At 46.6% G+C, this 23,217-nt stretch overlaps 1 protein-coding gene and 1 pseudogene across 23 annotated transcripts in view; both read right to left on the reverse strand.

The window, feature by feature from the left end:
* Positions 1-23,217, reverse strand: part of Rffl (ring finger and FYVE-like domain containing E3 ubiquitin protein ligase) — a 62,941-nt gene that overhangs the window by 17,084 nt on the left and 22,640 nt on the right. For 4 of the 23 annotated variants that reach the window (XM_087570078.1, XM_087570069.1, XM_087570073.1 and 1 more), the window contains exon 1: positions 22,367-22,481. The exons of 8 other annotated variants lie outside the window; for them this stretch is intronic. Coding sequence is in view for 4 of the 15 variants with exons in the window: in XM_087570059.1 (XP_087426185.1) it covers positions 21,990-22,086 (97 nt within the window). In the remaining 11 variants the exon portion in view is untranslated. Of the gene's footprint in view, positions 1-6,691; positions 7,015-21,360; positions 21,452-21,989; positions 22,090-22,366; positions 22,482-23,217 lie in introns of those variants that run through there. 11 more of the 23 variants (XM_087570059.1, XM_087570057.1, XM_087570058.1 and 8 more) reach the window with 4 other exon arrangements.
* Positions 5,404-5,569, reverse strand: LOC148003008 (U2 spliceosomal RNA; annotated as a pseudogene).

The following is a 23,217-nucleotide window of genomic DNA, read 5'->3' on the forward strand; positions in this document are numbered from 1 at the left end:
GCATACATCACAAGGGAATCTCTGTGGGGTTTGTTTGTTTTGAAGCAGGATCTCACGTAGCCCAGGCAGTTCTTGAACTTGCTACATAGCCAAGAACGTCTTAGAACTCAAGCTCCTGCCTCCACTTCCCAAGTGTACCACCACACACAGCGTGGATGGTCAGCCTAAAAGGAGTTCTTTATTGACAAGACCGTGGGTAGCATTTCCCTGAAAAGGGAGTTCAGGATGACATGTCTGAACACATGCACACAGGGAGGACACAGTTGTCTTGCTCTGCTGCCTGTGCTATCCAGCTCAAACCTGTGACGCCTCCTCTGTACTTCATGTTTGTCCTCTGACGCTCTACAGAACAGTAAAGCACAACACATATTAGTTGCTTTTGTCTGCGCTGTAAAAATGCCTTTTACTACAGTTTCCCCCGGGAAGGTAAGGGAAGACTGTAAACCTAGAGTTTCACTAGCTTACCATGTAGCTTTCTGGGCCAATCCGCATGGGACAAGGCCATGGGTGACTCAGTAACTTCTGTTAAAACCTCTCCTCAGCCAGGCATGCAGTACACGCCTTTAATTCCAGCACTCAGGAGGCTGAGCGAAGCAGATCTCTGTGAGCTCAAAGCCAGTCTGGTTGATGTGGTAAGTCTTGGGCTAGTCAGAGCTCCCTATAAGACTCTCAAAAAAATAATCCAAGAACAGAAGAAAATCTCTGCACTCACACACACAGGTAAACTGTTCCTAATGTCAACCCTTTGTCCCTTCCCAGTGTTCAGTAGCCATCCCCTGGGAGTTAACGGTCTACCAGAGTTGACTGTACTCTACTGGAGGTTTGAACAAAGTATGGGGGGTAGGGAGTAGGGCTGGAGCAAACATGCGAGGCAAGACAAGGAAACAGATCTCACTTATTAATAAAGGACCACATCTTGATGTGACAGCAAGGAGTGTTTACCAGACAGTCGGGAATAGCAGCATTTTCCAAGACAATCAAAAACAAATGGCATGCACCATAGAAGAGAGAAAACTACAAAATGTACACAGCATTTTGCTATTACAGCGTAAGGCTGGGGTGGATGGGGGTGGATGAGGTAAACGATTTACCAGGAGCCCTAGGGAAAAGCCTGTATTCCAGGGGAAGGAAGCAGGACTTTACCGTGATTGCGTGAGTTAAGCTGATTAAAAATTTGAGTTTCACACCTATAGCACATGCATGTGCTTGTGTGTACATCTAGGTTGAGAAGACAGATTTAGGAGTGTCTGATGTACTAGCAATACACAGAGCCAGAGTGGGCAAGAAACTGATTAGATGTTTGGGGCATGTAAGGCTCTGAGAAAGGCTACTGAGAAGAGCTGACCAGGGCCAGGGAGGGGATGCTCACAGGTGGGAGAGCATTGCTTCAAAGAACTGAACAGTGAGTGCAGTTAAGTAACCCAGAGAGTGGAACACAGCCAGGAACTCCAACTGTCTAAAGGCCTTTGCCTTAACCAAGTGTGTGTGCTCTGCTTGAGCAGTGTGGAGGAAAGCGGCTGACTAGAGACCACAGGAAAGAGAAGGAGAAATGAGACTCTGAGGCACTTCGAGGGTAAGCTATCTGGAAGGAAGAGCGAAGGCAACAGATGGAGAGGATCCAGAGTCGCTAGTCTAAGTGCAGGCAAACAGGTCACAGATGAAGGGAAGCCATCAGCCATCAGTGAGGGCAGCAAGGGCCAGGAGGACAAGAAACGTGATCAGGCAAGGAACTAGTACACTCCTGGACAGGGGTCAGCCATCTTCCTGTGGAATGGAATGAAGGAGGTGGAACCAAAGGGAAGCTGGTAGGACTGACAACAGGTAAAGAATAACAAAAGAGGAGGACGGATTTGGCTACTTATTATCTATATGGATTTGGAGAGAGGCAGAGCATTTAGCGTGCACAAGGACCGAGGCTCATCCCATCTCCACTATGACAAAGAGGTAAGGGCCTTGCCACGTGAGCATGAGAGCTACACTGTAAGGTACAAGCAACATGGAAACAAAAGGCTGCGAGAGATGAGCCCTTAGGAGGAAGCGTCCTCTACGACGAGGCATTGGGACTGGACAAGGTCCTCAACCACAAGACCTGGGGGACCCAGAAAGACATTATTAGAGCTACCATCAGCCACTGTGATACAAGATCAGGCCCACTTCTCAGCTAGGAGTCAGGGCAGCACAGCTTCCTCCACAGTCTGTCTCTCCAACCTCAAAGGCCTCTTCTAAACATCTTGGGAGAACAGCTAATTCATCTGCTCTGAAAGGAAGCAGATGGCCCCATGAGAGGACTTAACTCTTGCCACACTGTGACCGCACGGGTCTGTGTTCATCTGGTATGTGCATTCAGGGAAGGTTAACTATGGAATAGAGGTGGCGAGTGACAAGAGTCACTCAGACCTGGGTCAGTCTAACAGAACAAATCTAAGCAAAGTTCACTGAGAAATTTGAATATCAGAAAAGAACCATCTGCTAGTGTGGTCAGTTAAAGCACTCATCTAACAACCGCATTCATGGTAGGTTCCCAGGGCAAGAGGCTGTCATGCTGACAATGCCACCAAGCAAGCTAAGCTCTCTTCTCTTGGGAGGGCTCTTCTGATTCCTTAGCCCTAAACAAACACCATCTGATTACATTGCTAAATGACTAACCAAATGACTAACAGCAGAACCAGCTTTGGGGAGTGGGTAAACAGGACACTTTGAAAGCTCCAGTCTCCGTCCTACAAACTCCTTTCTAGATCTTAAAAAGGAAACAACCACACCTTTACTGAGGGCTCAAAAACTCCTCCCAAACTCCCCACCTACTCTGAGAAGATGGATTCTGGGCAAACACCAAGTGAACTTTTACTGTGCTTGGCTGAGACGTTCCACATGTATGAAGGGCAGAAGGTAGGGGTTGCAGGGTGGGGAGTAAATGAGAAAGCCATACCCCAGAGGAACCCTACAGGAAAGGCAAATGTGGCTAGCAAGCATATGGGTTTTATACCTTTCTGAGATATGCTGGCATTGATGCTGAACAGGAAAACTATGGTGTTAACAACAGAGCAAAATACATTGCCTATGTGTGGTGAGTTTGGTACAGACATGGAGGCAAGAAGGCAGATAATATGGTTTCTAAAAAGAAAAACTACCACCACCACCAAACTAGATTCCTAAGTAATTTTAAAACATTCCTCCATTTTGAATACCTGCCCTTGGCAAATAATTTAAAGTAGAATAGATAAATAGATCGCTGGCTGTCAAGGGCTTGGGCTTGAAAAAAGTGAGGATAGAAAGGGAGTTCTGGGGCTAGAAAGAGGCTCAACAGTTACAAGCACTGACCGATCCTTCAAAGGATCCAGGTACAATTCCCAGCATCCACGTGGCAGCTCACAACTGTCCATGTCTCCATTTCTAGAGACACTGACACCCTCAGGCAGACATTAATGTCCCCAAGGCTTGCATGCAACCTGTTCCAATTCTAATTAAGTGTTCAGTACACTGAAGTGGCTCTCCTGACAGAAGCTTCATTGATACAAAGAGCTACTACATCCAGGAATTAACGTATTCATTCACAGTACACCCACTGTCCAGGCCCTTACAAAGATCCCTTAAAAATACCCAGTTGCGGGGACTGGAGAGATGGCTCAGTGGTTGAGAGCACTGGCTGCTCTTCCAGAGATCTTGAGTTCAATTCCCAGCAACCACATGGTGGCTCACAACCATCTGTAATGGAACCCAATGCCTGTTCTGATGTGTCTGAAGACAGTTACAGTGTACTCATATACATAAAATAAATATCTTTAAAAAAAAAATACCCAGTTGCACTGCTCCCTCCGCCAGCCTCAGAGAGGCACCTTTTGACACAGTGAATCATCAAATGGCTGAATCACCTTGCTTATCCAGGGGTGGTGCACCTATGGCCACTAATGTATTGCTGGAACGGTCGACAGCACCTAGGCTCTAAGTGCATAAGGCAAAGTATCCGGTGTTATAGATCGTTAATACAGGAGGGGTTGAGTTTCATCTTGTATGCTATCCTTAAAAAGCAATCAAAGTAGGACTGAAAAGGCTCTGGAGGGAAATGCTGGGGGAGGCCTATCAATATAGCACAGTCAAGGTTCTCTGAAGTAACTGATAAGTCACATTCGTTCACTTTCAAGTAAGAAAACCAAGGTGCAGAGAAGTAAGTGGCTGAAAATCACAGAAAACGGATAGCAAAGTCAGGCCCTAACCATAGGTCCCTAGACTCAGCAGTCAGTCCACCCTGCAGTCTGCCATCCTGGCTCTGAATCATTAGAACTTTTGTGGCAATGTACAGCCACGGTCCAGGATCCCCCAGGTTCTAAAAAACATTTTCTTGTCACGAGGAGAGTAAGTTATGTTCATACTGCAGTGAGATAGAAACAGTGGCACAGACAAATCTTACATAGGCCTGATGCTGCCTGAAATAAACAGGTGCAAATGCATATGTACTAAAGGATCACATTCAAAAGGCATGGAAATAAGGATAGTGTATTCCCGCATGCTGGCAAATCCCACAGTCCCACCTACTTGGGAGACTGAAGCAGCTAAATCACTTGAGCCCAAGAGTGTAAGGTCAGCCTGGGCAACCTAGCAAGACAGAACCAATCAATCAGCAAAATCAGGAACAGAGGTTGTGTTTGGGGATGATAGGAGGGAAGAGGCATGGGGACTTCTGTTAATATTGTTTTATCTTTTTTTTTTCTTATATTTAGTATGTGGACCTGCTTGTCTGTATGTGCGCATGAGTGCAATGCCCACAGAGGCCAGAAGAAGGCACCAGATTTGTAGGACAGGGATTATAGGCTGTTAAGAATTGCTGATAAGGGGGTTGGGGATTTGGCTCAGTGGTAGAGCGCTTGCCTAGCAAGCGCAAGGCCCTGGGTTCGGTCCCCAGCTCCAAAAAAAAAAAAAAAAAAGAAGAATTGCTGATAAGGGACATAGGTGATAGACTGGAGCCCAGGCTTTTTAAGAGCAGCAAGAGCTCCTAACCTCTGAACCATCTCTCCAAGCTCAACGCTTCCACATCTAAGTTCTCACACTGATGTTAGAACTCATTCAATTACATGTATAATTTGTGTGTTTCTCTTGTCATATGTGGTGGTTTTGTTTGTTTGTTTAATTCTTCAAGGCAAGTTTCTCTGTGTAGGTAGTAGCACTGGGCTATCCTGGAACTCACTGCACATCAGGCTAGCCATGAACCTGTAGTGATCTCTACCCCTCCATATGTGGGGATTAAAGCCATGACCCACCATGCACAGTTTTATTAGGATTTTTTTTTTTTTTTTGAAGTGAGGTCTTTCTATGTGGCCCTGGCTATTCTAGAATTTGCTCAGTAAACCAGGGTGGCCTTGAACTCAGAGATCTGCTTGCCTTGAGGCAAGGTATGTGCCGAAATCTTATATAGGATTTCTTAAGCACCTAGTAAAACACATAACAACTTGTAAGAACAAAAGAGAACCATTTTGACTCCCACCCCTGTAAGGTTCATTTTCTCTACATCAAAATGCCTCTCAATACTTTCCTACACCTCCTACACTTGATCTTAGCCAAAAGGCCGAGAAGCGATTTTCCTACACCTCCTTAACAAGCTTCTCCAAGCTCCTTGACTCAGGTGCTCCACATAGTCTCTCCTCAGTCACCAAAGCCAATTCCAAGAGGCCATAACTTACTGATACTTCTCTACCTGCATCCCTCAGACTCCCAGCATTCCTGGACACACTGACCACACCCCCAGCCCCCACCCTTCAACCACCACCCAGCCTCCGGGGCTCAGCACCCTCCACTCTTCTCTCACCTCCCAAGTTCCCTGTTGGTTCTCAGCATCCTGGCACTCAGCACTCCCCACCTCACCTCAGGGGGCTCTCAACAACAATCTGCTTTCCTTCACAGTTTTCATAGTATGCGACTCCAGGCACCCAAATTGTGGCGTGAACAGAATGTTGTCAAACAGCAAGCATACTTTATCAGCCCAGCTGAGACACCAAGTTCTATTTCTCTTTAGGACCACGAAGCTCATTCTCAATACTAACAGTGACAATGTGACTGAGAAAGAAAAACCCTTCATGAGAAAAACGACGAGGGGTGGCTTGTGCCTGTTTTGGATGTACCTGCTGTACGGGTGTGTGCACAAGTATGGGTGGCTGCATATGCACATGGGTACCAGTGTGTGTAAAGGCCAGAGGTCAACATCGGGGGTCTTCCTCAATCACTCTCGACCCTAGTTTTTTCAGACAAGTTCTCTCACTGAATCTGGAGCTCATGGATTTTCACTAAACGAGCTGGCCAGTGAGCTCTAGAGATCCCGCCTGAGTTCAACCTCTCCAGGGCTGGGATTATAGATGCATGTAACTCCACTGGGTGTCTCTTCAGATGCTGACTACCTAAGTTCCCTAGGGATTTGAGCCAAGCACTATACCAACAACTAAGCAGTCTCTTAATATTTAAGCCCGTGCACTTCCCAGAGGTAGGTAACAGTAGAGATGAGAAGTGACTTCCAGAAGGCACCTGACCAAGAGAGAAACATCGGACAGGCAGCAACTGGGCTAGAACTCTAAAACGGCAGTGGCCAATGTGTTTCCGTGACTCCCTGTCTTCCTGGTCACCTGGTACTGTGGGTGTCAGGGCTGGGACACAGCTGAATGATTGTACTGCCCACATGATAAAGAAGCCCTGTTTCTTAAGAACTCACCTGAAATTTAAAATCATCTCTCAACTTGGAAGACTGCTCGCTTTTAAAAATAAGTTGACCAGGCAAGAAACTTGAACTCCCTGAAGCTGTTAGACTCTCAGGGCTGCAACTGGGATTTCCCAGCAGACCTGCCCGGGGCATCTAACCCTGACTTGGAAGACTTAAGAGGCTGGTGGCACTCCCCGTGAACACCAACTAGGTGACCGTTGCAGTTGTAAGCGAGCAAGCTGCAGAGTGAACCATATTACCGACTGGCCTCACGGGCTGGGTGTACAGCAATGCAGCATGTTCTCTCTGACTCTGAGATTATCTCTGCGATATTTATTTCAGAATAAAGAACTCAGAACCTCGAAGTCACAGAGGAAACAAGAATATGGTAGAACTTTAGAACCCAGGTGAATAAAAACCCTGCTGAAGTAGTGCATGGGTCAGACACCAACAAGAAAGACTTCACAAGGTGGGGCTCACTTCCAAGTGCTCTAAATCCTAGGGAGCATACATTACCCCACCCTTCAAGGCAGGGGGTGGAATGTGGGTAACGGTTAATGTAGATTTCATAGATGGGAATCTTTATCTGATAAATAAAGAAGACATAAAAGAGTTTTCAAGGGGGCTGGAGAGATGGCTCAGTGGTTAAGAGCACTGACTGCTCTTCAGAGGTCCTGAGTTCAATCCCAGCAAACACATGGTGGCTCACAACCATCTGAAATGGGATCTGATGCCCTCTTCTGGTGTGTGTGAAGATAGCTGCAGTGTACCCACATACATAAAATAAATAAATCTTTTAAAAAAAGTTTTGGGGGAAGTTATTACCAAATAATGTTTTAGTTTGGTTTTCAGTCAGACTGGTCCTTAAATCTTGGCTGTCATGCTGAGTGTTCTTAACTGTGGTCTCTGGGTTTCAGAGGAACAAGCATCTCTACACAGCACAGGCTGGCCCCAGAGGAGGTGCTCTGCACGGAGAAATCATACTTGTACTAAGTTTTCCAGTCTTCCATAAAGCCCAAGCCTGTAATTCCAGTACTACTTGCAGGGAGGAGGTAGGTAGGGGATCAAGAAGAGTGCAAGGCCTAAGCTATGTCTCACACACACACACACACACACACACACACACACACACACACAGAGAGAGAGAGAGAGAGAGAGAGAGAGAGAGATATCTTGGTTGTCCTGGAACTCACTCTGTAGACCAGGCTGGCCTCGAATTCAGAGATCAACTTGCCTCTGGGATTAAAGTGTTGTGATTAAAGGCATTTTTCTAAGAGCAAAGTAAATATGTTCCAAAACACCTAATGTATGCTGAGTTATGCATCTAATGTCTCACTGAGCAATTAATGTTACACAAATCCAAAGAAAGCAGGCTATACAGCTACTGGATAAGAGATCTGAGATCAAATTCCTTGAATAACTAACTTAGTATCCTACAGAAAGAGGGGCTGCCCGCACACTCCACTCGCCTGTAGTCACTGTGAGAGAAGACAGTGGAAAGTACCTGAAGAGGCCTGCAGGAAAGAAGTTCTTCATTAAAGCCTCTCACTCCCTCTAAAGATTTAAACAAACAAACCCCAAGCCAACCTTTGGACACTTGAGCGCTCTGTCAAAAGAACAGAAGACCATTCCTGAGCACACAGAAGTTTAACGTACGCATCTAGATCGTCTGCTTTTCCTATTGGTTGGTTGTGCTTTGGCATGTTTCTAAAGATACAGCCTTTAATACCCAAGATGCATCTCTGCTACTACTGCTACACATCTTTGTCCTGGGAGGTAAGACAGGAGGTCAGAGAGGGTCTCTCTCACAGCTTCATTCTCAGTCTTAGTGCTGTATGATACACATCAAAGTATTCGCTCTCACTAAGGATAACAAAACCTTTCAAAAACAGTCAGCGTTTTATGTTCCGCAATCATGATTCTAAAATGACCAGCAAATTAAGAGACTTAACTCCAGGTCACAGCAGCAGTGCCTTTAAGGGGCAACCAGAGCCACTAACTTGAAGACACTTCTTCCAAGTAAGTGTCCACTCAGCTCTGATCACTGAAAAAAGAAAACCAGTAGCAGACTGTCCTGAAAATAACAGAACAGTGTTAATGCTGGAGGTTATTCTAACAGCGGGGGAAACCAGAAGGGGAGCAGAGGGGAGGAAGGAGAACAGGGCCATCACTCCTGTTCCTTCCCTGAGGCACCCAAACTCTTGGTCATAAAGCTGCGGTGGGAACTGCAAAGAATGCAAAGAAACATACACACACACAAAGAAAATGCAACAGCAAAGAAACTAGTAATCAGAGAGCACACCTCTCTAGTGTATGGTCGGAGCTTTGCCTGTCCCATTCAACACAGCCCCCACGGGCTGGATGAAGCATAGGACACAAGAGGGTCTTGGGACGTAAAGGATTAAAACGACACTGACTAATGAGAGCAGCAGAGAGACCACACTTCCACTAGCACCGAGTGAGCTCTGTTCCTCAAGTGGGAGCCATTGTGAACAACTGAAAAACATACATAACAATCACAAGTTATAAATGTTCTTGGAAACTCCCTGGTTTCAACTAGTCTATGACAAATGTCTGCAGAGGGATCTCAGCATCTGCTCCGAAGTTCAAGGAAAAGTAATTCCTACCAATGGAGCTGTGCCAAAATATCACCCCCGGGGTCTGACCAATTAAATGGCTGCTTCTTAGTGTGGCGTTTAGGCGAGATGACAGATTGAACACTGCAGCATAAACCCACACATTCATTTCAGCCCCAGCGCTCTGCCCCAAAGGGGGAGTCGATCAGAAAAGGAAGCAGTTTGGAGAGAAGTCTTCTAACGAGGCTGAACACAGAATAAACGGACCCGCAGTTTAATTACTGCAGAATCGTCTTCCATCAAAACTGATGACACAGCTCGTCAGGACTAAAGAGACTCCTCTCCCTCTAGTCCTCCTGTGCAGGAAACAGGACTCATCAGATAAACTTTTCAGGACTTTTCTGCCTCAAGAAACTGCTTTCACAAAATACTATCATGATGGCAGACTACAGGTGAGCCAGGATTCAAATAAAGAAGCCACAGGCTGGCAGAGAGGGCTCCTGGTGCCCCAGCAACAGCCAATACACTAATTCTCATTAGGATCAAATAATGCAATTTGCTTTTCTTTGAAGGTAGTCTGCACAAAAGTTACTGGGAGAGCTAAAATATGCATGTCGGTCTGCCCAGAGCTTAACGTGGAGCACACCCCCAGGGAAAGATGGGCTGTAAAGATGGGTTTTTAGACCTTGTATTACATTAAGGTTTAATTTTGTTACATTTGGGATGGGCATGTGCCAGGGTGCGTGTGCAATCAGAAGTTAACTCCCAGAGGCAGTTCTCTCCGAGCACATGGATCCTGGGGTTCAACCGCAGGTCACCAGGCTTGCCGGCCAGCACTTTACCCACCAAGACTTCTTATTGGCCCTCTACTTTCTTTCCATGGCAGCCTCTCTTGTTATTTCTGTAGCTGTGCCTTTGTGGGATAGATCCTCCTGTCTCAGCTTCCCATCTCACTGTAGAAATATGCTGGGGCAGGGAGGACAGGCTTTTTAAACATAGGTTGCAAGGACCTGAACCATTTGCTGGCCTAAGCAATTTTTTTTTGTTTTTGTTTGTTTGTTTGTTTTTAAAGGTTTTTACTTCTGTTTTCCAGCTGGAAACTATGTTTCTGAGGCTAATCTTGAACTCCCGGACTCAAGCAACCCTCCCACCTCACCAGATACACACCTGGCTTTTGAAGGTTTTTAGAAGACAAAGATCCCGTCTTTGTTTTGGGTTGTTGTTGTTACCTCCATTAGACAAGCCAAAACCTTTAATCCAGTTCAATCTAGTTCTTACCAAAAGGCTCAATGATCTTAGTGGCCTTTTCCACTGGCTCTAAATGAGTGTGGGAACCCCTTGAAGATCTTCCCGGAGCTGCCCACATGGTTGTCCTCCCGCAGGCTAGGCTGTGACATTACTTCCCCTTTCTATTCCATTGCGGTAAGTTTCCGCTGGTCTTCCTCTCTGTGCTTCTCTACCAGGTCGGGGTAGAATGAGCATTCTCATCGGCTGGCCTGGGGGTGGGGGTGGGGGTGGGGGTGTGACAGCAGCACCATACCGCAGCTGGATGCAAGTCAGTGATAAAGGAGAAATTCGGACCAAGCACTTTCTTCCTCCCAAACTTTTAGCTTGCTCTGATGTTTTATCAAATCTAAAAATTATGCTGACTTTCTGCAGAAATTTCTGCTCCTGCCAGAAGTGGCATGCCCAGAAACCAGCCCAAAAAGCAAAAGAAAAATTCTAGTCTGCTAGTACCACAAAAAATAAACCAACACCAACAACCACCCTCCCTCCTCTGTGATTATACCATATTCTCCCCTACCAAAGAACGCCTGTGCTTAAACTGGCCCTCACATATTACTTTGTCACTATCCCACGACAAGATACAAAACAGTTCCTATTCACATCCTTGATAACATCGACCCTGGTGCTAATTTCAGGAAGTACTGTCCTCTCTGATTTGCAAAGCCAGCCCAGCACCGACCCAACACTCACCTCCCACCCCTAGACTTCTTTGGCTGGGATACTGAATGCAAGAAAAAAGAATGTAATCAAGACTTTTACCTAGGAAGCACAGGTGCTCTGGGCATGCTCAGTTCAATATACTGAACCAAGCGTACTCTGTGCACAAAGAAGGGCACGGGTAGTTCAGTGACCTAGGCTGTCACCGATACCTAAGTATTCCCAGACAATTCTACGCTGAAACAAAAGGAAATGATGGTTTCAGGGGTGTTCATGGGACTTGCTCGAGGAGGTGCCTGCCTTAGTAGCCCACAATCCCAGTGAATTAGGACAAGGACAATAAAAATGTATTTCTTAGACAATGATAATCTAAAAGAAAACCTTTATCTGCTCCTAATTATAGCCCAGGACAGCAGAATGGACCAGTTTTGAAATAACCCAAGCAGTTTTAATAATCCACAAAGATTCCAAGGTGACTCCCTGCAGGTGGCTATCCCACAGCCAATCTGGTCCCCTAATGAAGGCAATGAAGCAATTTCACAGCAGGAAGCAATGAAAAAGGGAGTAGGGCTTAGGAAAAAGGGGCTGTCGAGATTGTTTACCAGCTGAGTGACCCCAAGGCAAATTACTTATTTAATAGCTTCTCCAGAGACTGGGGGGTGGGGGGGGGGCAGATGAGGGACCAGCATTAGATCCAACCTCCAGTATGCAAGGAAACTCTTAATTCAAACATGAAAAACCTTCTCAAAGACTCACAGTACTTTGTAAACTACCTTGGTCAAAACACACTGAGAAGGTGCTAGGAATCCTGGAGCCTCACAAAAGGAACCTGTTACTCAAAGGTCTGGTGAATTCTATGCTAAAATTCCCTATTGTTATTTTAAAAAAGAGCTAGCACAGACTGAATCTCACACCTACCAAAAGTAGCAGGCCAGCAGCAGTCCGCTCAGTGCCCTTTCGGTTTATAAACTGCAACATTGTAGAACTCAGGGAAAACACCATGCCTGTGACTCCAAAGAATGACCTGGGTCTCAGAAGAAAAGCTGCTATGTACAGAGAGAGGCAACAGCTGTTTTGTGGTTGAACATGAAATGTCCCCATAGGCTCTAGTGTCCCCAGATGATGGCTGTTTTGGAAGGCTGTGAAACTTAAAGAAGATGGAGCCTCACAAGGGGAAGTCAGCGCTCTGGGCTTGCCTTGAAGTCATAGCCAGGCCCTACTGGTCTTACTCTTTGCTTCCTTATTACTGCAGATGCAATCGACTAGGTACGTTCCTTGAACCAAGCACTTCCTGTCAAGGCAGACAGCGTATCCACAAACTGTAAGCCAAAAGACAAGAAGAAAACCAAAAGTTTTTCTCCCCTAAACTGCTGTGTGTCAGGCACGGGTCACAGCACTGGAAAAGAAACTCCTGTGTATTGAATGGCTACTGTATTACCTCCCTCTCACACAGGGACAACATTTCGATATTAAAAGTCTTGGCCTCCAAGATATTCCTCCCTCCGCCTCCTGGATGCTGAAATAATTACAGGTGTGCACCACCACATCTGGTTGAAGTCTTGACTTTTTACCCGCAGCAAGTTTCAAACTGCAGACACCCAGGCTGCAGTGAAGACAAGCACATTCTGCTTGAACCCAACTTCCTGTCCAAGGTTGTCTGACAGCTCTCCAGCTCAGAATTAGACCTTGGACAAACAGGTGACTTTTCATAGTTTCTGACAACTGGCTCACTGGACGGGAAAATCTATTACTATTTAAAGTTGAAGATCTGCCTGGCAAGCACTCATAACAGTCACGGACCTCTAAGACATTTTCTGGATTTCCCATGCCTTGTGCTACCATCTGCCCTGCAATGGAGCAATAAAAATGTACCAAATGGTGCTGAAATTAGGAAAGGAAGTCCAAAACAAAACGTGGAGTATGAAGGCTGGGAAAAAAAAAAAAAAAAGAGCCGCAGAAGTTGGAAATGTTTTATAATTAAACCTTGGCCCCCCACTCAAATGCAGACGATTTCTGACAGCTGGTCCCCAAAGAACAGTTCTCCAGAAAAGTGTCTGAGAATATTCAAAGGGTCCTGTGGTACACACTGCCCTGAACCAAACCTGCCACCACCCCAGCAGCTCCTGTTGAGCACTGCAGCGGCCTCATCCATGTGACAGGCCTGACGCCCTCACGCAGGTCTGGCCTATGGCCTAACTCCATGGCTTTCCAAGTGCTGGAAGTTCCCCAGGCGACATTCAGTGTCAGGAGTAAACACTGGGCACAATAGCTTGGCTTTTATGGACAAAGCCATTTATGTTTCTTACAGGTCTGTCTCCTCATCTGGAAAATAGGAAGGCGGGACTCCACTAATTGCTAATGTCTCCTTCAGCTGTAGAAAAGCCCTCAGGGATTCAAAATTAGCAGTTGGTGGAAGGCCTGTGGCTTCCTGAATGGTTTCTTTGGTTAAAAAGAAAAAAAAACCTCTAACATCCCATATCCCATAGTGGGACTACTACACGCCTCGATCTAGTACCCAAACACCTAGAACCTCCTCTTCCCTTTCAACTCCGGTCAGAAAATTTCCTGCTTGAAAGCAAACCACTGATGAACCTAAAGGACTGTTCTCCATATACGGTCTTTCTATTAGGTTTTTAATGTGATCACACTTGGCTCCCATGCTAATTATATGACTCGTGGATGGGTTGGGATATGGCGGAGGTGAGTAGCAGGCAGGACACCCACACAGTGACTGTTAATGGGAGAAAAGAATCAGGCAAAATCTGGGTGAGAAAAGGGAACGAAGACAAGATGTGAGTCAGTGCAAGAGGAGATCACGGCAAGCATCTCGGAAAGGAAAGGGACAAATGTCAGTCAAAGCTCCACCTATTCATGTGACTGGCACTGAAGGCCTACTGTGCAGGGAACAGAACTGGACACCAGGGGATAAATCCGCTCAGTGGGATAAAGGCGAGGCCACAGCTCCTAAAAGAAAAGGCAGATAATGCACGGTGACATAAAGGTGCCACAAATGAAGCTCTGCTGTTAGACTCAGGGGACAATGTGAACTCCCAGTGACAGGCCAGACAAAGGAGGCTTCGCAGGAAGGATGACACTAAAGTCTTAAGCAGAGCAGAAACAAAGGTGCCCAAGGAAGAGATCAAAGATGTGCAAGTACAAGTACCGGGGTTTGATAGGAGACGGGGGAAGGCAGGAAGAGAAGGGTGGTCTTACCAATAATCCTAGCAATCCTGAGGGAAGGGATAGACTGGATAGCTGGATTGGAGCCAGACCGAGAATTCAGAAACCAGCCTTAGGATTTAAATGCCATTCATGGAAGGAGAAGAGGAAGCTGACAAGGTAGGAACCAGAAGAAACTAAAACCCTGGCCCATAAAATTAAAATAAAATCTGTATCCACGGTGTGTAAACTCCCTCCAAAGAGACAGATAATCTCCCAAAACAAAAGCAAGGAGAGGACAAGGAGTCTTGGGTGGGGGCCTGATATGAAGATATTAAAGAAGGAATGTGAAGCTCTTGGGCCAGGAGGCTGAAACAGTGAGCAGCACAGCCAAGACAAGATCAAGGAGGTGAGGAGGAGGGTGAGTGAGGCTGTCCCGGCTTCCAGTTGTCAAGGTGACAGTCAGTGCTGCATCCGAGCTCTCCAAGTCATTCACATCCACCACTAGTGTCCTCACTGGCCTTAACCAGATTCAAAAGGAAAACCTCAGGAAATTCTACCAGGGCAAGAGCCTCTGGACCCAAGAAGACTAATACCGTGAGCCTCTGCTCACCAAGCATGGAAAGGTGAAGACAAGAAACAGCAGAGGAGGGAGCAGCTGCACCTGTTGTGCAAGTTTGCAGGCAAGACCTGAGGTGGCCACAGCAACAGAGCACAAGACTGGCTGAGAAAACAAAAGCAAGGAATTTGACTACATCAAAGAAAGAGCAGGTCAAGAGAGAAACTTGTAAAGAGCTAGGGAAAAAATGTTCTAGGTGCACACACTGTTACACCCTGCCCGGCTGCCTCCTGCCCTCGAGGTGCAGAGCAAACACTGCTGGGCAGATCCCTTCTTTGCCACTGGGATAGCTAATCATCGTTGTTAATTTGGTTTTGGAATCACTGGGCGAACACAGCTGTGGGCGTGTCTGCCAGCATATTCTGGAGAGTGAAGACCAACCTCACAATCCCACGAGCGGGAGTCGGGGGTGGCAGACTAACTAAACCAGGGGGTCAGAGAGCACCAGCAGGCCCCGTTGACTGCTCCCTGGTCTCCGAAGACCCTAGGTGCTCACCACAAGCTCCAGCCACCATGAACTCTGCCATACTGTTCCCCACCGGGTCACAGACTGACTGTACCCTCTTAAAACATGAGTCAAAAGAAACCTTTCCTCCTTTCTACTGCTCTGCCTAAGGTATTCTGTCACAGAAGCCACAAAAGCAATTCATATAGCCATGCTCTATTCTCTAGAGTAGTCACAGCAAATGCTTAAATCAGCTTCAAACCTTCAGTGGTCTCCACAAAGGCCCTGAGGGACTGTGGGTCACCTGCCTTCCCACCTACTTCATACCTGCCCCTCATTCACCTCACTCTAAACTTTTATCACTCTAGTTTCAATTTCTCAGAAAAAAAAAAAAAGTATTTCCCCAAGCCAACACACTTGTGCTCTCTTTCCTGGCTAGAATATTCTTCCCAGCACAGTTCAGGAGGAAGCTTGGTATAGGTCATGAGTTCACCTTCCCTATAACATAGTTGTCTGCCACATAGCAGGGGCTCACTGTACCCGCTGAAAGGATACACCCCATGGTTTTCTTTCTGGCATCTGTCTCACCCCTGTTTCAGGACTACACTTCTGAAAGCCTGCTACATATCCATCGCTCAAACGTGGCATAAGTACATTAGAAACCAAACCTTTTCAACATTTCTAAACCAGTTCCTCCACCTCCTGAACGCAATATGATCTACACTGTAGACTTCACGACAATGAGTTTCTCATTCATTTGCTCCACCTGTCCAAAATCCTAATCACCTTTGAAACTGAATTCAAGTAACACTTCATTCATGAATGCATTCAATCAACCACTTACTCGTTCAACAAAAAACCCAGAGCCTCTTGCGAGGGAAAAGCACTGTGTTAAATATAGGAAAAGGGAGAAGACCGTCAGTCAAATTATCTCACAAATATTTAGAGACTGAAACACTGAGGCACTTGACACTAGGAGAAAGGGAGAACTGAGTTAAGCCTCAAGAAACAAGCTCTGATGATGAGCGGACTGAATGAGATGTAGCTTACAGGGGAAGCCTGGATGAAGGTGGGTGGGGCAGACGGGTCGGCCAGGTGCAGGAAGCAGAACAGGTGTGGCCCGTCATAGGGTACTGAACGTGCTGCCTTACATTAAACTCATCTGGACCTGTCCCCCACCCCCATACTCATGCTGCTGGTAGTTACCTGAGCGGACACAGTGTCTCTTACAAACCAACATCACCCCCCCAGGAGACGCTGAGTCACACGTCTGGTACCTAGGAGTCCAAGCTTGTAAATTCCCCCAGGTGAGTTGGATGTGCTGCCAAATGGTAAGCCATATGCCTGTCTATCCATTCAGTGACATGAATGTCTGATCATTCACTCATGAAAAATCACTAAGGTCAGTATGGTATACTGTCTCAGAAGGAGCAGCAATGAGCCTAACCAAGGTTAGTACATGTCCTTTTTTTTTTTTTTTAAATATTTTATTTATTTACTTTATGTATGTAAGTACACTGTAGCTGTCTTCAGACACACCAGAAGAGGGTATCAGATCCCATTACAGATGGTCGTGAGCCACCATGTGGTTGCTGGGATTTGAACTCAGGACCTCTGGAAGAGCAGTCAGTGCTCTTAACCGCTGAGCCATCTCTCCAGTCCAGTACATGTCCTTTTGCAGGGTGACTTCAACACTATCCTCCAAGGAGTCAGGCTCACACACTAGCCTGCTGGCTCTGGGCTATATCTGGCCAAAACAATGGGGGGTAAAAGTGATCAGTTAGAGGATTCTGACCCTGCAGCTTCTGTTGTGGCCCAGGAGCTTGACCAAGAGAGAGGCAGGACAACAAGAAGTCTCAACCAACAACCAGCAACAAGACCCAAATGTGTGAATAAAGTCACGTGACCCGTGCTAGCAAACATGGAGCAATGGTCTGTTCCAGCCCCTCTTGGAGCACCATGAGCCCTCAGGGCATAAGCAACTGCACGGCTGCCATCTCAGGCCACCAAAAGCTTTGGGGTAACTTATTCTATGTTAATCCATTTAAGTGGGACAGCACAAAATTCAGAACTCTCAATAGCGGTCATTCAAGTGTTTCCTAATTTTGATGATCTAATTCATCTTCCACTTATTCATTGAAATAACTCCCTCCTTTAACTTATGGCCATTTTTACTCCTAAATCTCTGAAGTTCATTAGGAACAATTAATCAAACTCCCCCCTGGCAGGTACTTGTACCTGAAGATGGGGGTCAAGCTATCCCTTAAGCTTTTGCTTCTCTAGGCTAACGACTTTAGCTAATTGGACATATTTTTCAATTTTTTTTTCCAAGACAGGGTTTCTTTGTCCTGTCCTGACTGTCCTTCCTGAAACTCCATCTGTAGACTAGGCTGGCCTTGAGCTCAGAGATCCACCTGCCTCTGCCTCCCAACTTCTGGAATCAAAATGACTGCCAGGTTACTTTTCAAAGCTTTATTCATCTCTCAAGTATGATGGGACCAAAACTGAATGTCATTTGTAGCTAACAAGACATTGCTTCCAAGCCTCAATCGGTTTTTCTATAATTTCAGTCCCAAGTATAAGAGTACCCCAAAAAATATGCTCTGCAAACGTCCATATGACCTTCTCTGTTCCTCACACAGTTCATTCCACTTCATGCTTCCTCTCTTCACCTGGCTCCCAGCACGGCAGAAAGCTTGGAAACACAGCAGAAAGCTGATGGACAGCAGCAGCTTAGTGGGAACTCGCTCTTGCCTAGATTAGCATAAACGAGGCACCCTGTCCCTATGGGGGAACAAGAATACACATGCACAGCCCAAGAAGTTGAAGCAGGGAAGTCTCTCAGCATAATGGCTCTTGCCACAGGTCAGGAGACAGGATCCCTTGAGTCGCTCCTCTTACCTGATCTTTTACAAGTGGCCTTGTAAAAGAATGACCCTTAGCTCTTGCCTTCTGAGCAAAGGTACCAATTATGTAGAACTGGACAGCGCTTATTTAATTACAAAGACACCAGCTAGTTGCTTAATGCATTAAAAGAACACTCCCACCCCTGAATCTTACATGAATAAATGCTTCTATATGAGAACTAGTTTTATAACCACTAGTTTAAAAAAGGGGGTGGGAGGGAATAAAGCCAATCCAACACAGGGTTATAGTGGGCATCAGATCATTTTGTAAAGCACTATAAAAATGTTATGCTACGGGGTAAGATGGCTCTGCTGCTCTTGCAGAAGACCTGGGCTTGGTTTCCTGCACCCGTCAGGTGGTTCACAACTGCCATTAACTCCAATTCCATGATCTGATGCTCTCTCCTGGCCTTTGAGGACACCAACCATGCATGTGATGCACACACGTACATGCAGGCAAACATACACATGAAATAAAAACACAAGGCAACGTGTGGGACCAAGATTTCAGCAAGCCCTTTAATCTCCAAATGAACTTAGAGTGATCATCTAGACTTCAAGTGAAACACACGAGCAGCCCATGAGTCTGAGTTCATCCAACAGGAACCCCAAGCATCTATCTGACGGGAGGATATGGCTCTTATAGCATTTCAAAGAACAATAAAGACATCTAGAATGGTGGGCTGACCTCTAGGGACCCATTTCAGCCACTGGACCGATGTAACAGGCTCCAGACTGAGGACCTGAAGTCAGTCAAGGAACGAAGAACTAGAGAATACGCACGTGAGCAAGAGCGTGAGCACGAGAAAGAGAGAGAGAGAGAGAGAGAGAGAGAGAGAGAGAGAGAGCGAGCGCACAAGAAAGGGGGAAGGGAGGAAGAGAGAAGAGGGGAGAGGAGAGAGAGGGGAAGGAGGGAAGGACTCACAGGGAGGGAGGGAGGGAGGGAAGGGAGACAGAGCTGTAGAAATCCAAATAAGGAAGAATAATGAAAGGAGAGCCGGTCAGAGACCTCATAGATTTACAAATCTTTAGGGGGATGAGATTTTGTCAGTCATGGAAGGGGCTGCTGTTAGGGAAAGGATTAATCCTTAAAGCAGTGGTTCTCAACCTTCCTAATGCGGTGACCCTTTAATACAGTCCCTCATGACCCCAACCATAAAATTATTTTCATTGATACTTCATAAGTGTAATTTTGCTACTGTAATGAATATAATGTAAATGTTTTCCAAAGCATTGCTCCATATCCCCAAAGGGGTAGCAACCCACACTTGAGAACCACTGCCCTAAAGGGTTATGCCATGTCCAGGGAATGGGACAAGGAACAATTCAGTGGCAGTAGCTAAGGGAGACAGAGACTAGGGTGGCTATCAGTAAACACAAGACAGGAGCAAGTCTGAGGCACTTGACAAACCCCAGTAAATAGCAATGGTTTAAGAAAACAGGGAACAAGAGGAGAAGATGGGAGTCTGTCGAAATTTACAGCTGAGTGGCAGAAGTCCAGCAGTTCTGAGCAGGACTCTCACCAGGCAAAATCGTCTATGATTGAAGAAGGCAGGCCCTGTCTGTAAGTATTCACAAACAAATCTCTAAGCCAGTAAGGTGCTTAAAGAAAACAAAACAGTAAAAAAAAAAGTCCTGGGGCTACAGAGACAGCTCAGCCACTAGAGGACCCTGGCTCAATTCCCAGCACCCTCAGTGACTTCTTGTAACTGCAGCCCCAGGGGATCTGATGCCCTCTTCAGGCCTTGGCAGACAAGGCACCTTGGTGTGCCCCATACACATAAAATAAACACCTATACACATAAAATAAAAATAAAGGGGGAAAATGTTCGATCTTCACCACCACCAGCCAGAGTCTCTCTATGTAGCCCTTGAACTCACTCTGTAGACCAGGCTGGCCTTGAACTCTGAGATCTTCCTCCCCTGCCTCCCAAGTGCTGGGATTAAAGGCGTCCACCACTGCCTGGCTATGGGAATTTTGTTTCATCTGTAGCTTAGCAGTGAAGAGTACTTCTAGAGGACCGTGGTTCAATTCCCAGCACCCACACAGTGACTCACTGTAACTGCAGCCCCAGGGGACCTGATGCCCTTTTACTCATGGAAAACAATGACTGAGGATGAAGAAAAGCCATAAGAACAGTACTCCAATATAGTCATCAGGACTTAGCAGCCACAGGTCTACCACATCTAGAGGATGTGACTATAAAAACAAATCAAAGGACGGCAGGTATAATTAACAGCGTTCGAGCAGACAGCAATATACACGGCACAGACAGTAGGTACACCAAATTCCTTTTATACAATCGACGGCATGCTCAAGTCACACGCCCAGATCCCCTTAGTAAGGACATTTGTCCCCTTATGGACCCCTTCGACGAATGGAAGAGCTGGCTTTAGACTCCCAAACTGAGATCCTTGATCCACATCTGAGGGCTAAGGGTTCTCCAGTTTCTAGCCCCAGCTTAGTCTGGCTTAAGAAAGCCAAGAACACATCTGGGGTTACCTGCTTGTGCCCGTCTCGTCTGAGATGATGGGTTCAGTTGTGTACAGTGACCTTACGAGGTTTTTTATAGCGGGAGTTGGGGGGAGGGGGGCTTGGCTATGTCTCTCACACAGTTTGTAAAGGTTTGTCCAATTGCCAATAATGCTCAAGTCTGAGAAATACTGCCAGGCTAGAAAGATATAATGAGGGCAGCTGAATTTATGAACATATTTGTGGGTCTTGGAGAGAAAGGGAGACAGCAAAGCCTTCATCTCGACATTTATGATAGTAAAAAAATAATAGGATATTGGGAGAGGGAAAAGGAAGACTGCTGGGGGAGCGGCTCAACAGTGTACCAGCCAGGCGGGAGAGAAGGTAGGGTGAAGGGGTTGGGGGCGGGTTGGTAAGTAGGGGCTCCCTGCCGAGGTTCAGGGAGGCATGAGCAAAAAACCACGTAGCACCATCACAGTTTGAACAAAATACACAAGATCCCTACATCCCCAGTGGATGGCTGCAGTCATGGCACACTCTCTGAAGGATCGATCCTCACCCAGTCTTGTAAAGTAGGCGGATGCTTTCAAGAAGTGACTTCTGGACGAAACCAGCTGGCCAGGTGTTTCCGAGGAACACGTGTACAGAGCCTGGAGTCAAAGAGAAGCACAGGGAGGAAGCAGTGTCCAGAGACGACACTGCCGGGCGCTTAGAGTTTAGAGGCAAGAACAGGAAAGAGCCCTGCAGGGACCTAAACAGAAGCAGGGATGAGAGGACAATGTTCTTCACAACAGGTCAGAGGAAGGATGGCGGGTACAAAGTCATGGTAGACAGCTCTGCCCACAGCTCAGCAGCCAGTCACTAGAAAGGGAAGCGAATGTACCTGCCTGCTTTTATTTCACCCTAACTTAGCTTGAGCAAACTGTATCTCGTAAGACACAAAACGAACAGAAAAAATAAATAAAAGTATGACTAAAGCTGCACGGCTTTCAAACAATCTTTGGTCTGGTCAGGTTTAACATACCCAAGTCCACTTAGAAAGGACATGTGTCCCCTTAAGGACTTCGAAGACCTGGCTTTAGAGTCCCAGACTGAGAAGCCTTGATTTACCTCTGAAGGCGCGATTCTCGAGTCTTTACCCCCAGCCTAGTCTGGCTTAAGGAAACCAAGAAAACCATCTGGGGTTACCTGCTTTTGCCTGTCTCAAAACACCGCCACAGCAGACAGCAGGCAGCCGGAAGAAGCGGCGGCCGAGGCTGCTGGAGCCATGTTCTGATGAGATCATCTCAGGGGCCAACAGCAGCTGCTTTCAGGGACAGTGAATGGTGCCGCCTGGGGACGGATCTTTGGTAAGCAACGTTGCAACAGAGCTCAGGCTTCACCCAGGGCAGTGCTGACTCACGCCAGCAAAACTCCTATTTCCCAAACGGCCTGGCTGAGCCAGCAGCAATCCAGTGCAGCCTAACAAAGAGACAGCCCACTGATGGTTTTCAATCAGAGGTAGATTCACTGGGGGCTGGGGGAGAGCCAGGTAAAACTCATTCCCCCACTGCTGGAGCCCCTACCTGGAAAGCTCTGGTGGCCAGTTTCTGAAATTTCATCTCAGGACAGCCTGAGGCTCCCAACGGCCGGCTGCGGCAGGTAGCAGGCTCCCAGCTCTGAAGATTTTCCCAGGAGGGTGATCGGCAAGTTGCTTTGCCTTTGTAAAGGGTAACACTAGGGTCAGCTGGCTGGGAGAAGCAGCCTAGTCGCTGGCGGCTGGGGGAATCCTACTGCTGAATTTTTATCAGTCCAGACCAGGCTCACTTCTCTTCACCACTCAGCCTCCCCTGACCTCTCTTATTTCCTTAGACAACTAGACTTCTCTCGTTAAAACAAAAGTAGCAGGATTCTTCTTCCCCAGTTGCCACACTCCCTGCTAAAGTGACATCATCTACTGTCATATCTTTGGGATGCCTAAGGAAGATAGGAGATTGACTTATCTTAACATTTATCCTTAAAAAGCAAAGTCCTTAAATGTGTGTCAATTCCTTATTAGCCTGTTTATTTAAAAATCAATTTGAGAATAACTGGCTCATCAAGAGCTATTTATTATTATTGAATTAGCCCTGACAGGCTAGAATTGGCACTGGTGCTACACACACACACACACACACACACACACACACACACAGATCACATCCTTGCAATCTGGGTGCTTTCATTCTGTGGTGGGTTTCTGTCTGTGCACCGTACTTGCACAAGATGCCTGAGGAGGCCAGAGAGGCTATTGGACCTTCCAGACTGGAGTTCATTAATGGATTTCTGTGGGCTGCCATGTAATGCAGGTGCTAGGAACTGAGTCTTCTGGAAAAGGAGTCAGAGCTCTCACTCACTGAGCCATGGCCCTAGCTTCTGGATGCTTTGAGAAGAAATT

Source organism: Rattus norvegicus, chromosome 10 (genome assembly GCF_021556685.1).
Source record: "Rattus norvegicus strain SHRSP/BbbUtx chromosome 10, alternate assembly SHRSP_T2T, whole genome shotgun sequence".
NCBI classification, from domain to species: Eukaryota; Metazoa; Chordata; class Mammalia; order Rodentia; family Muridae; genus Rattus; species Rattus norvegicus.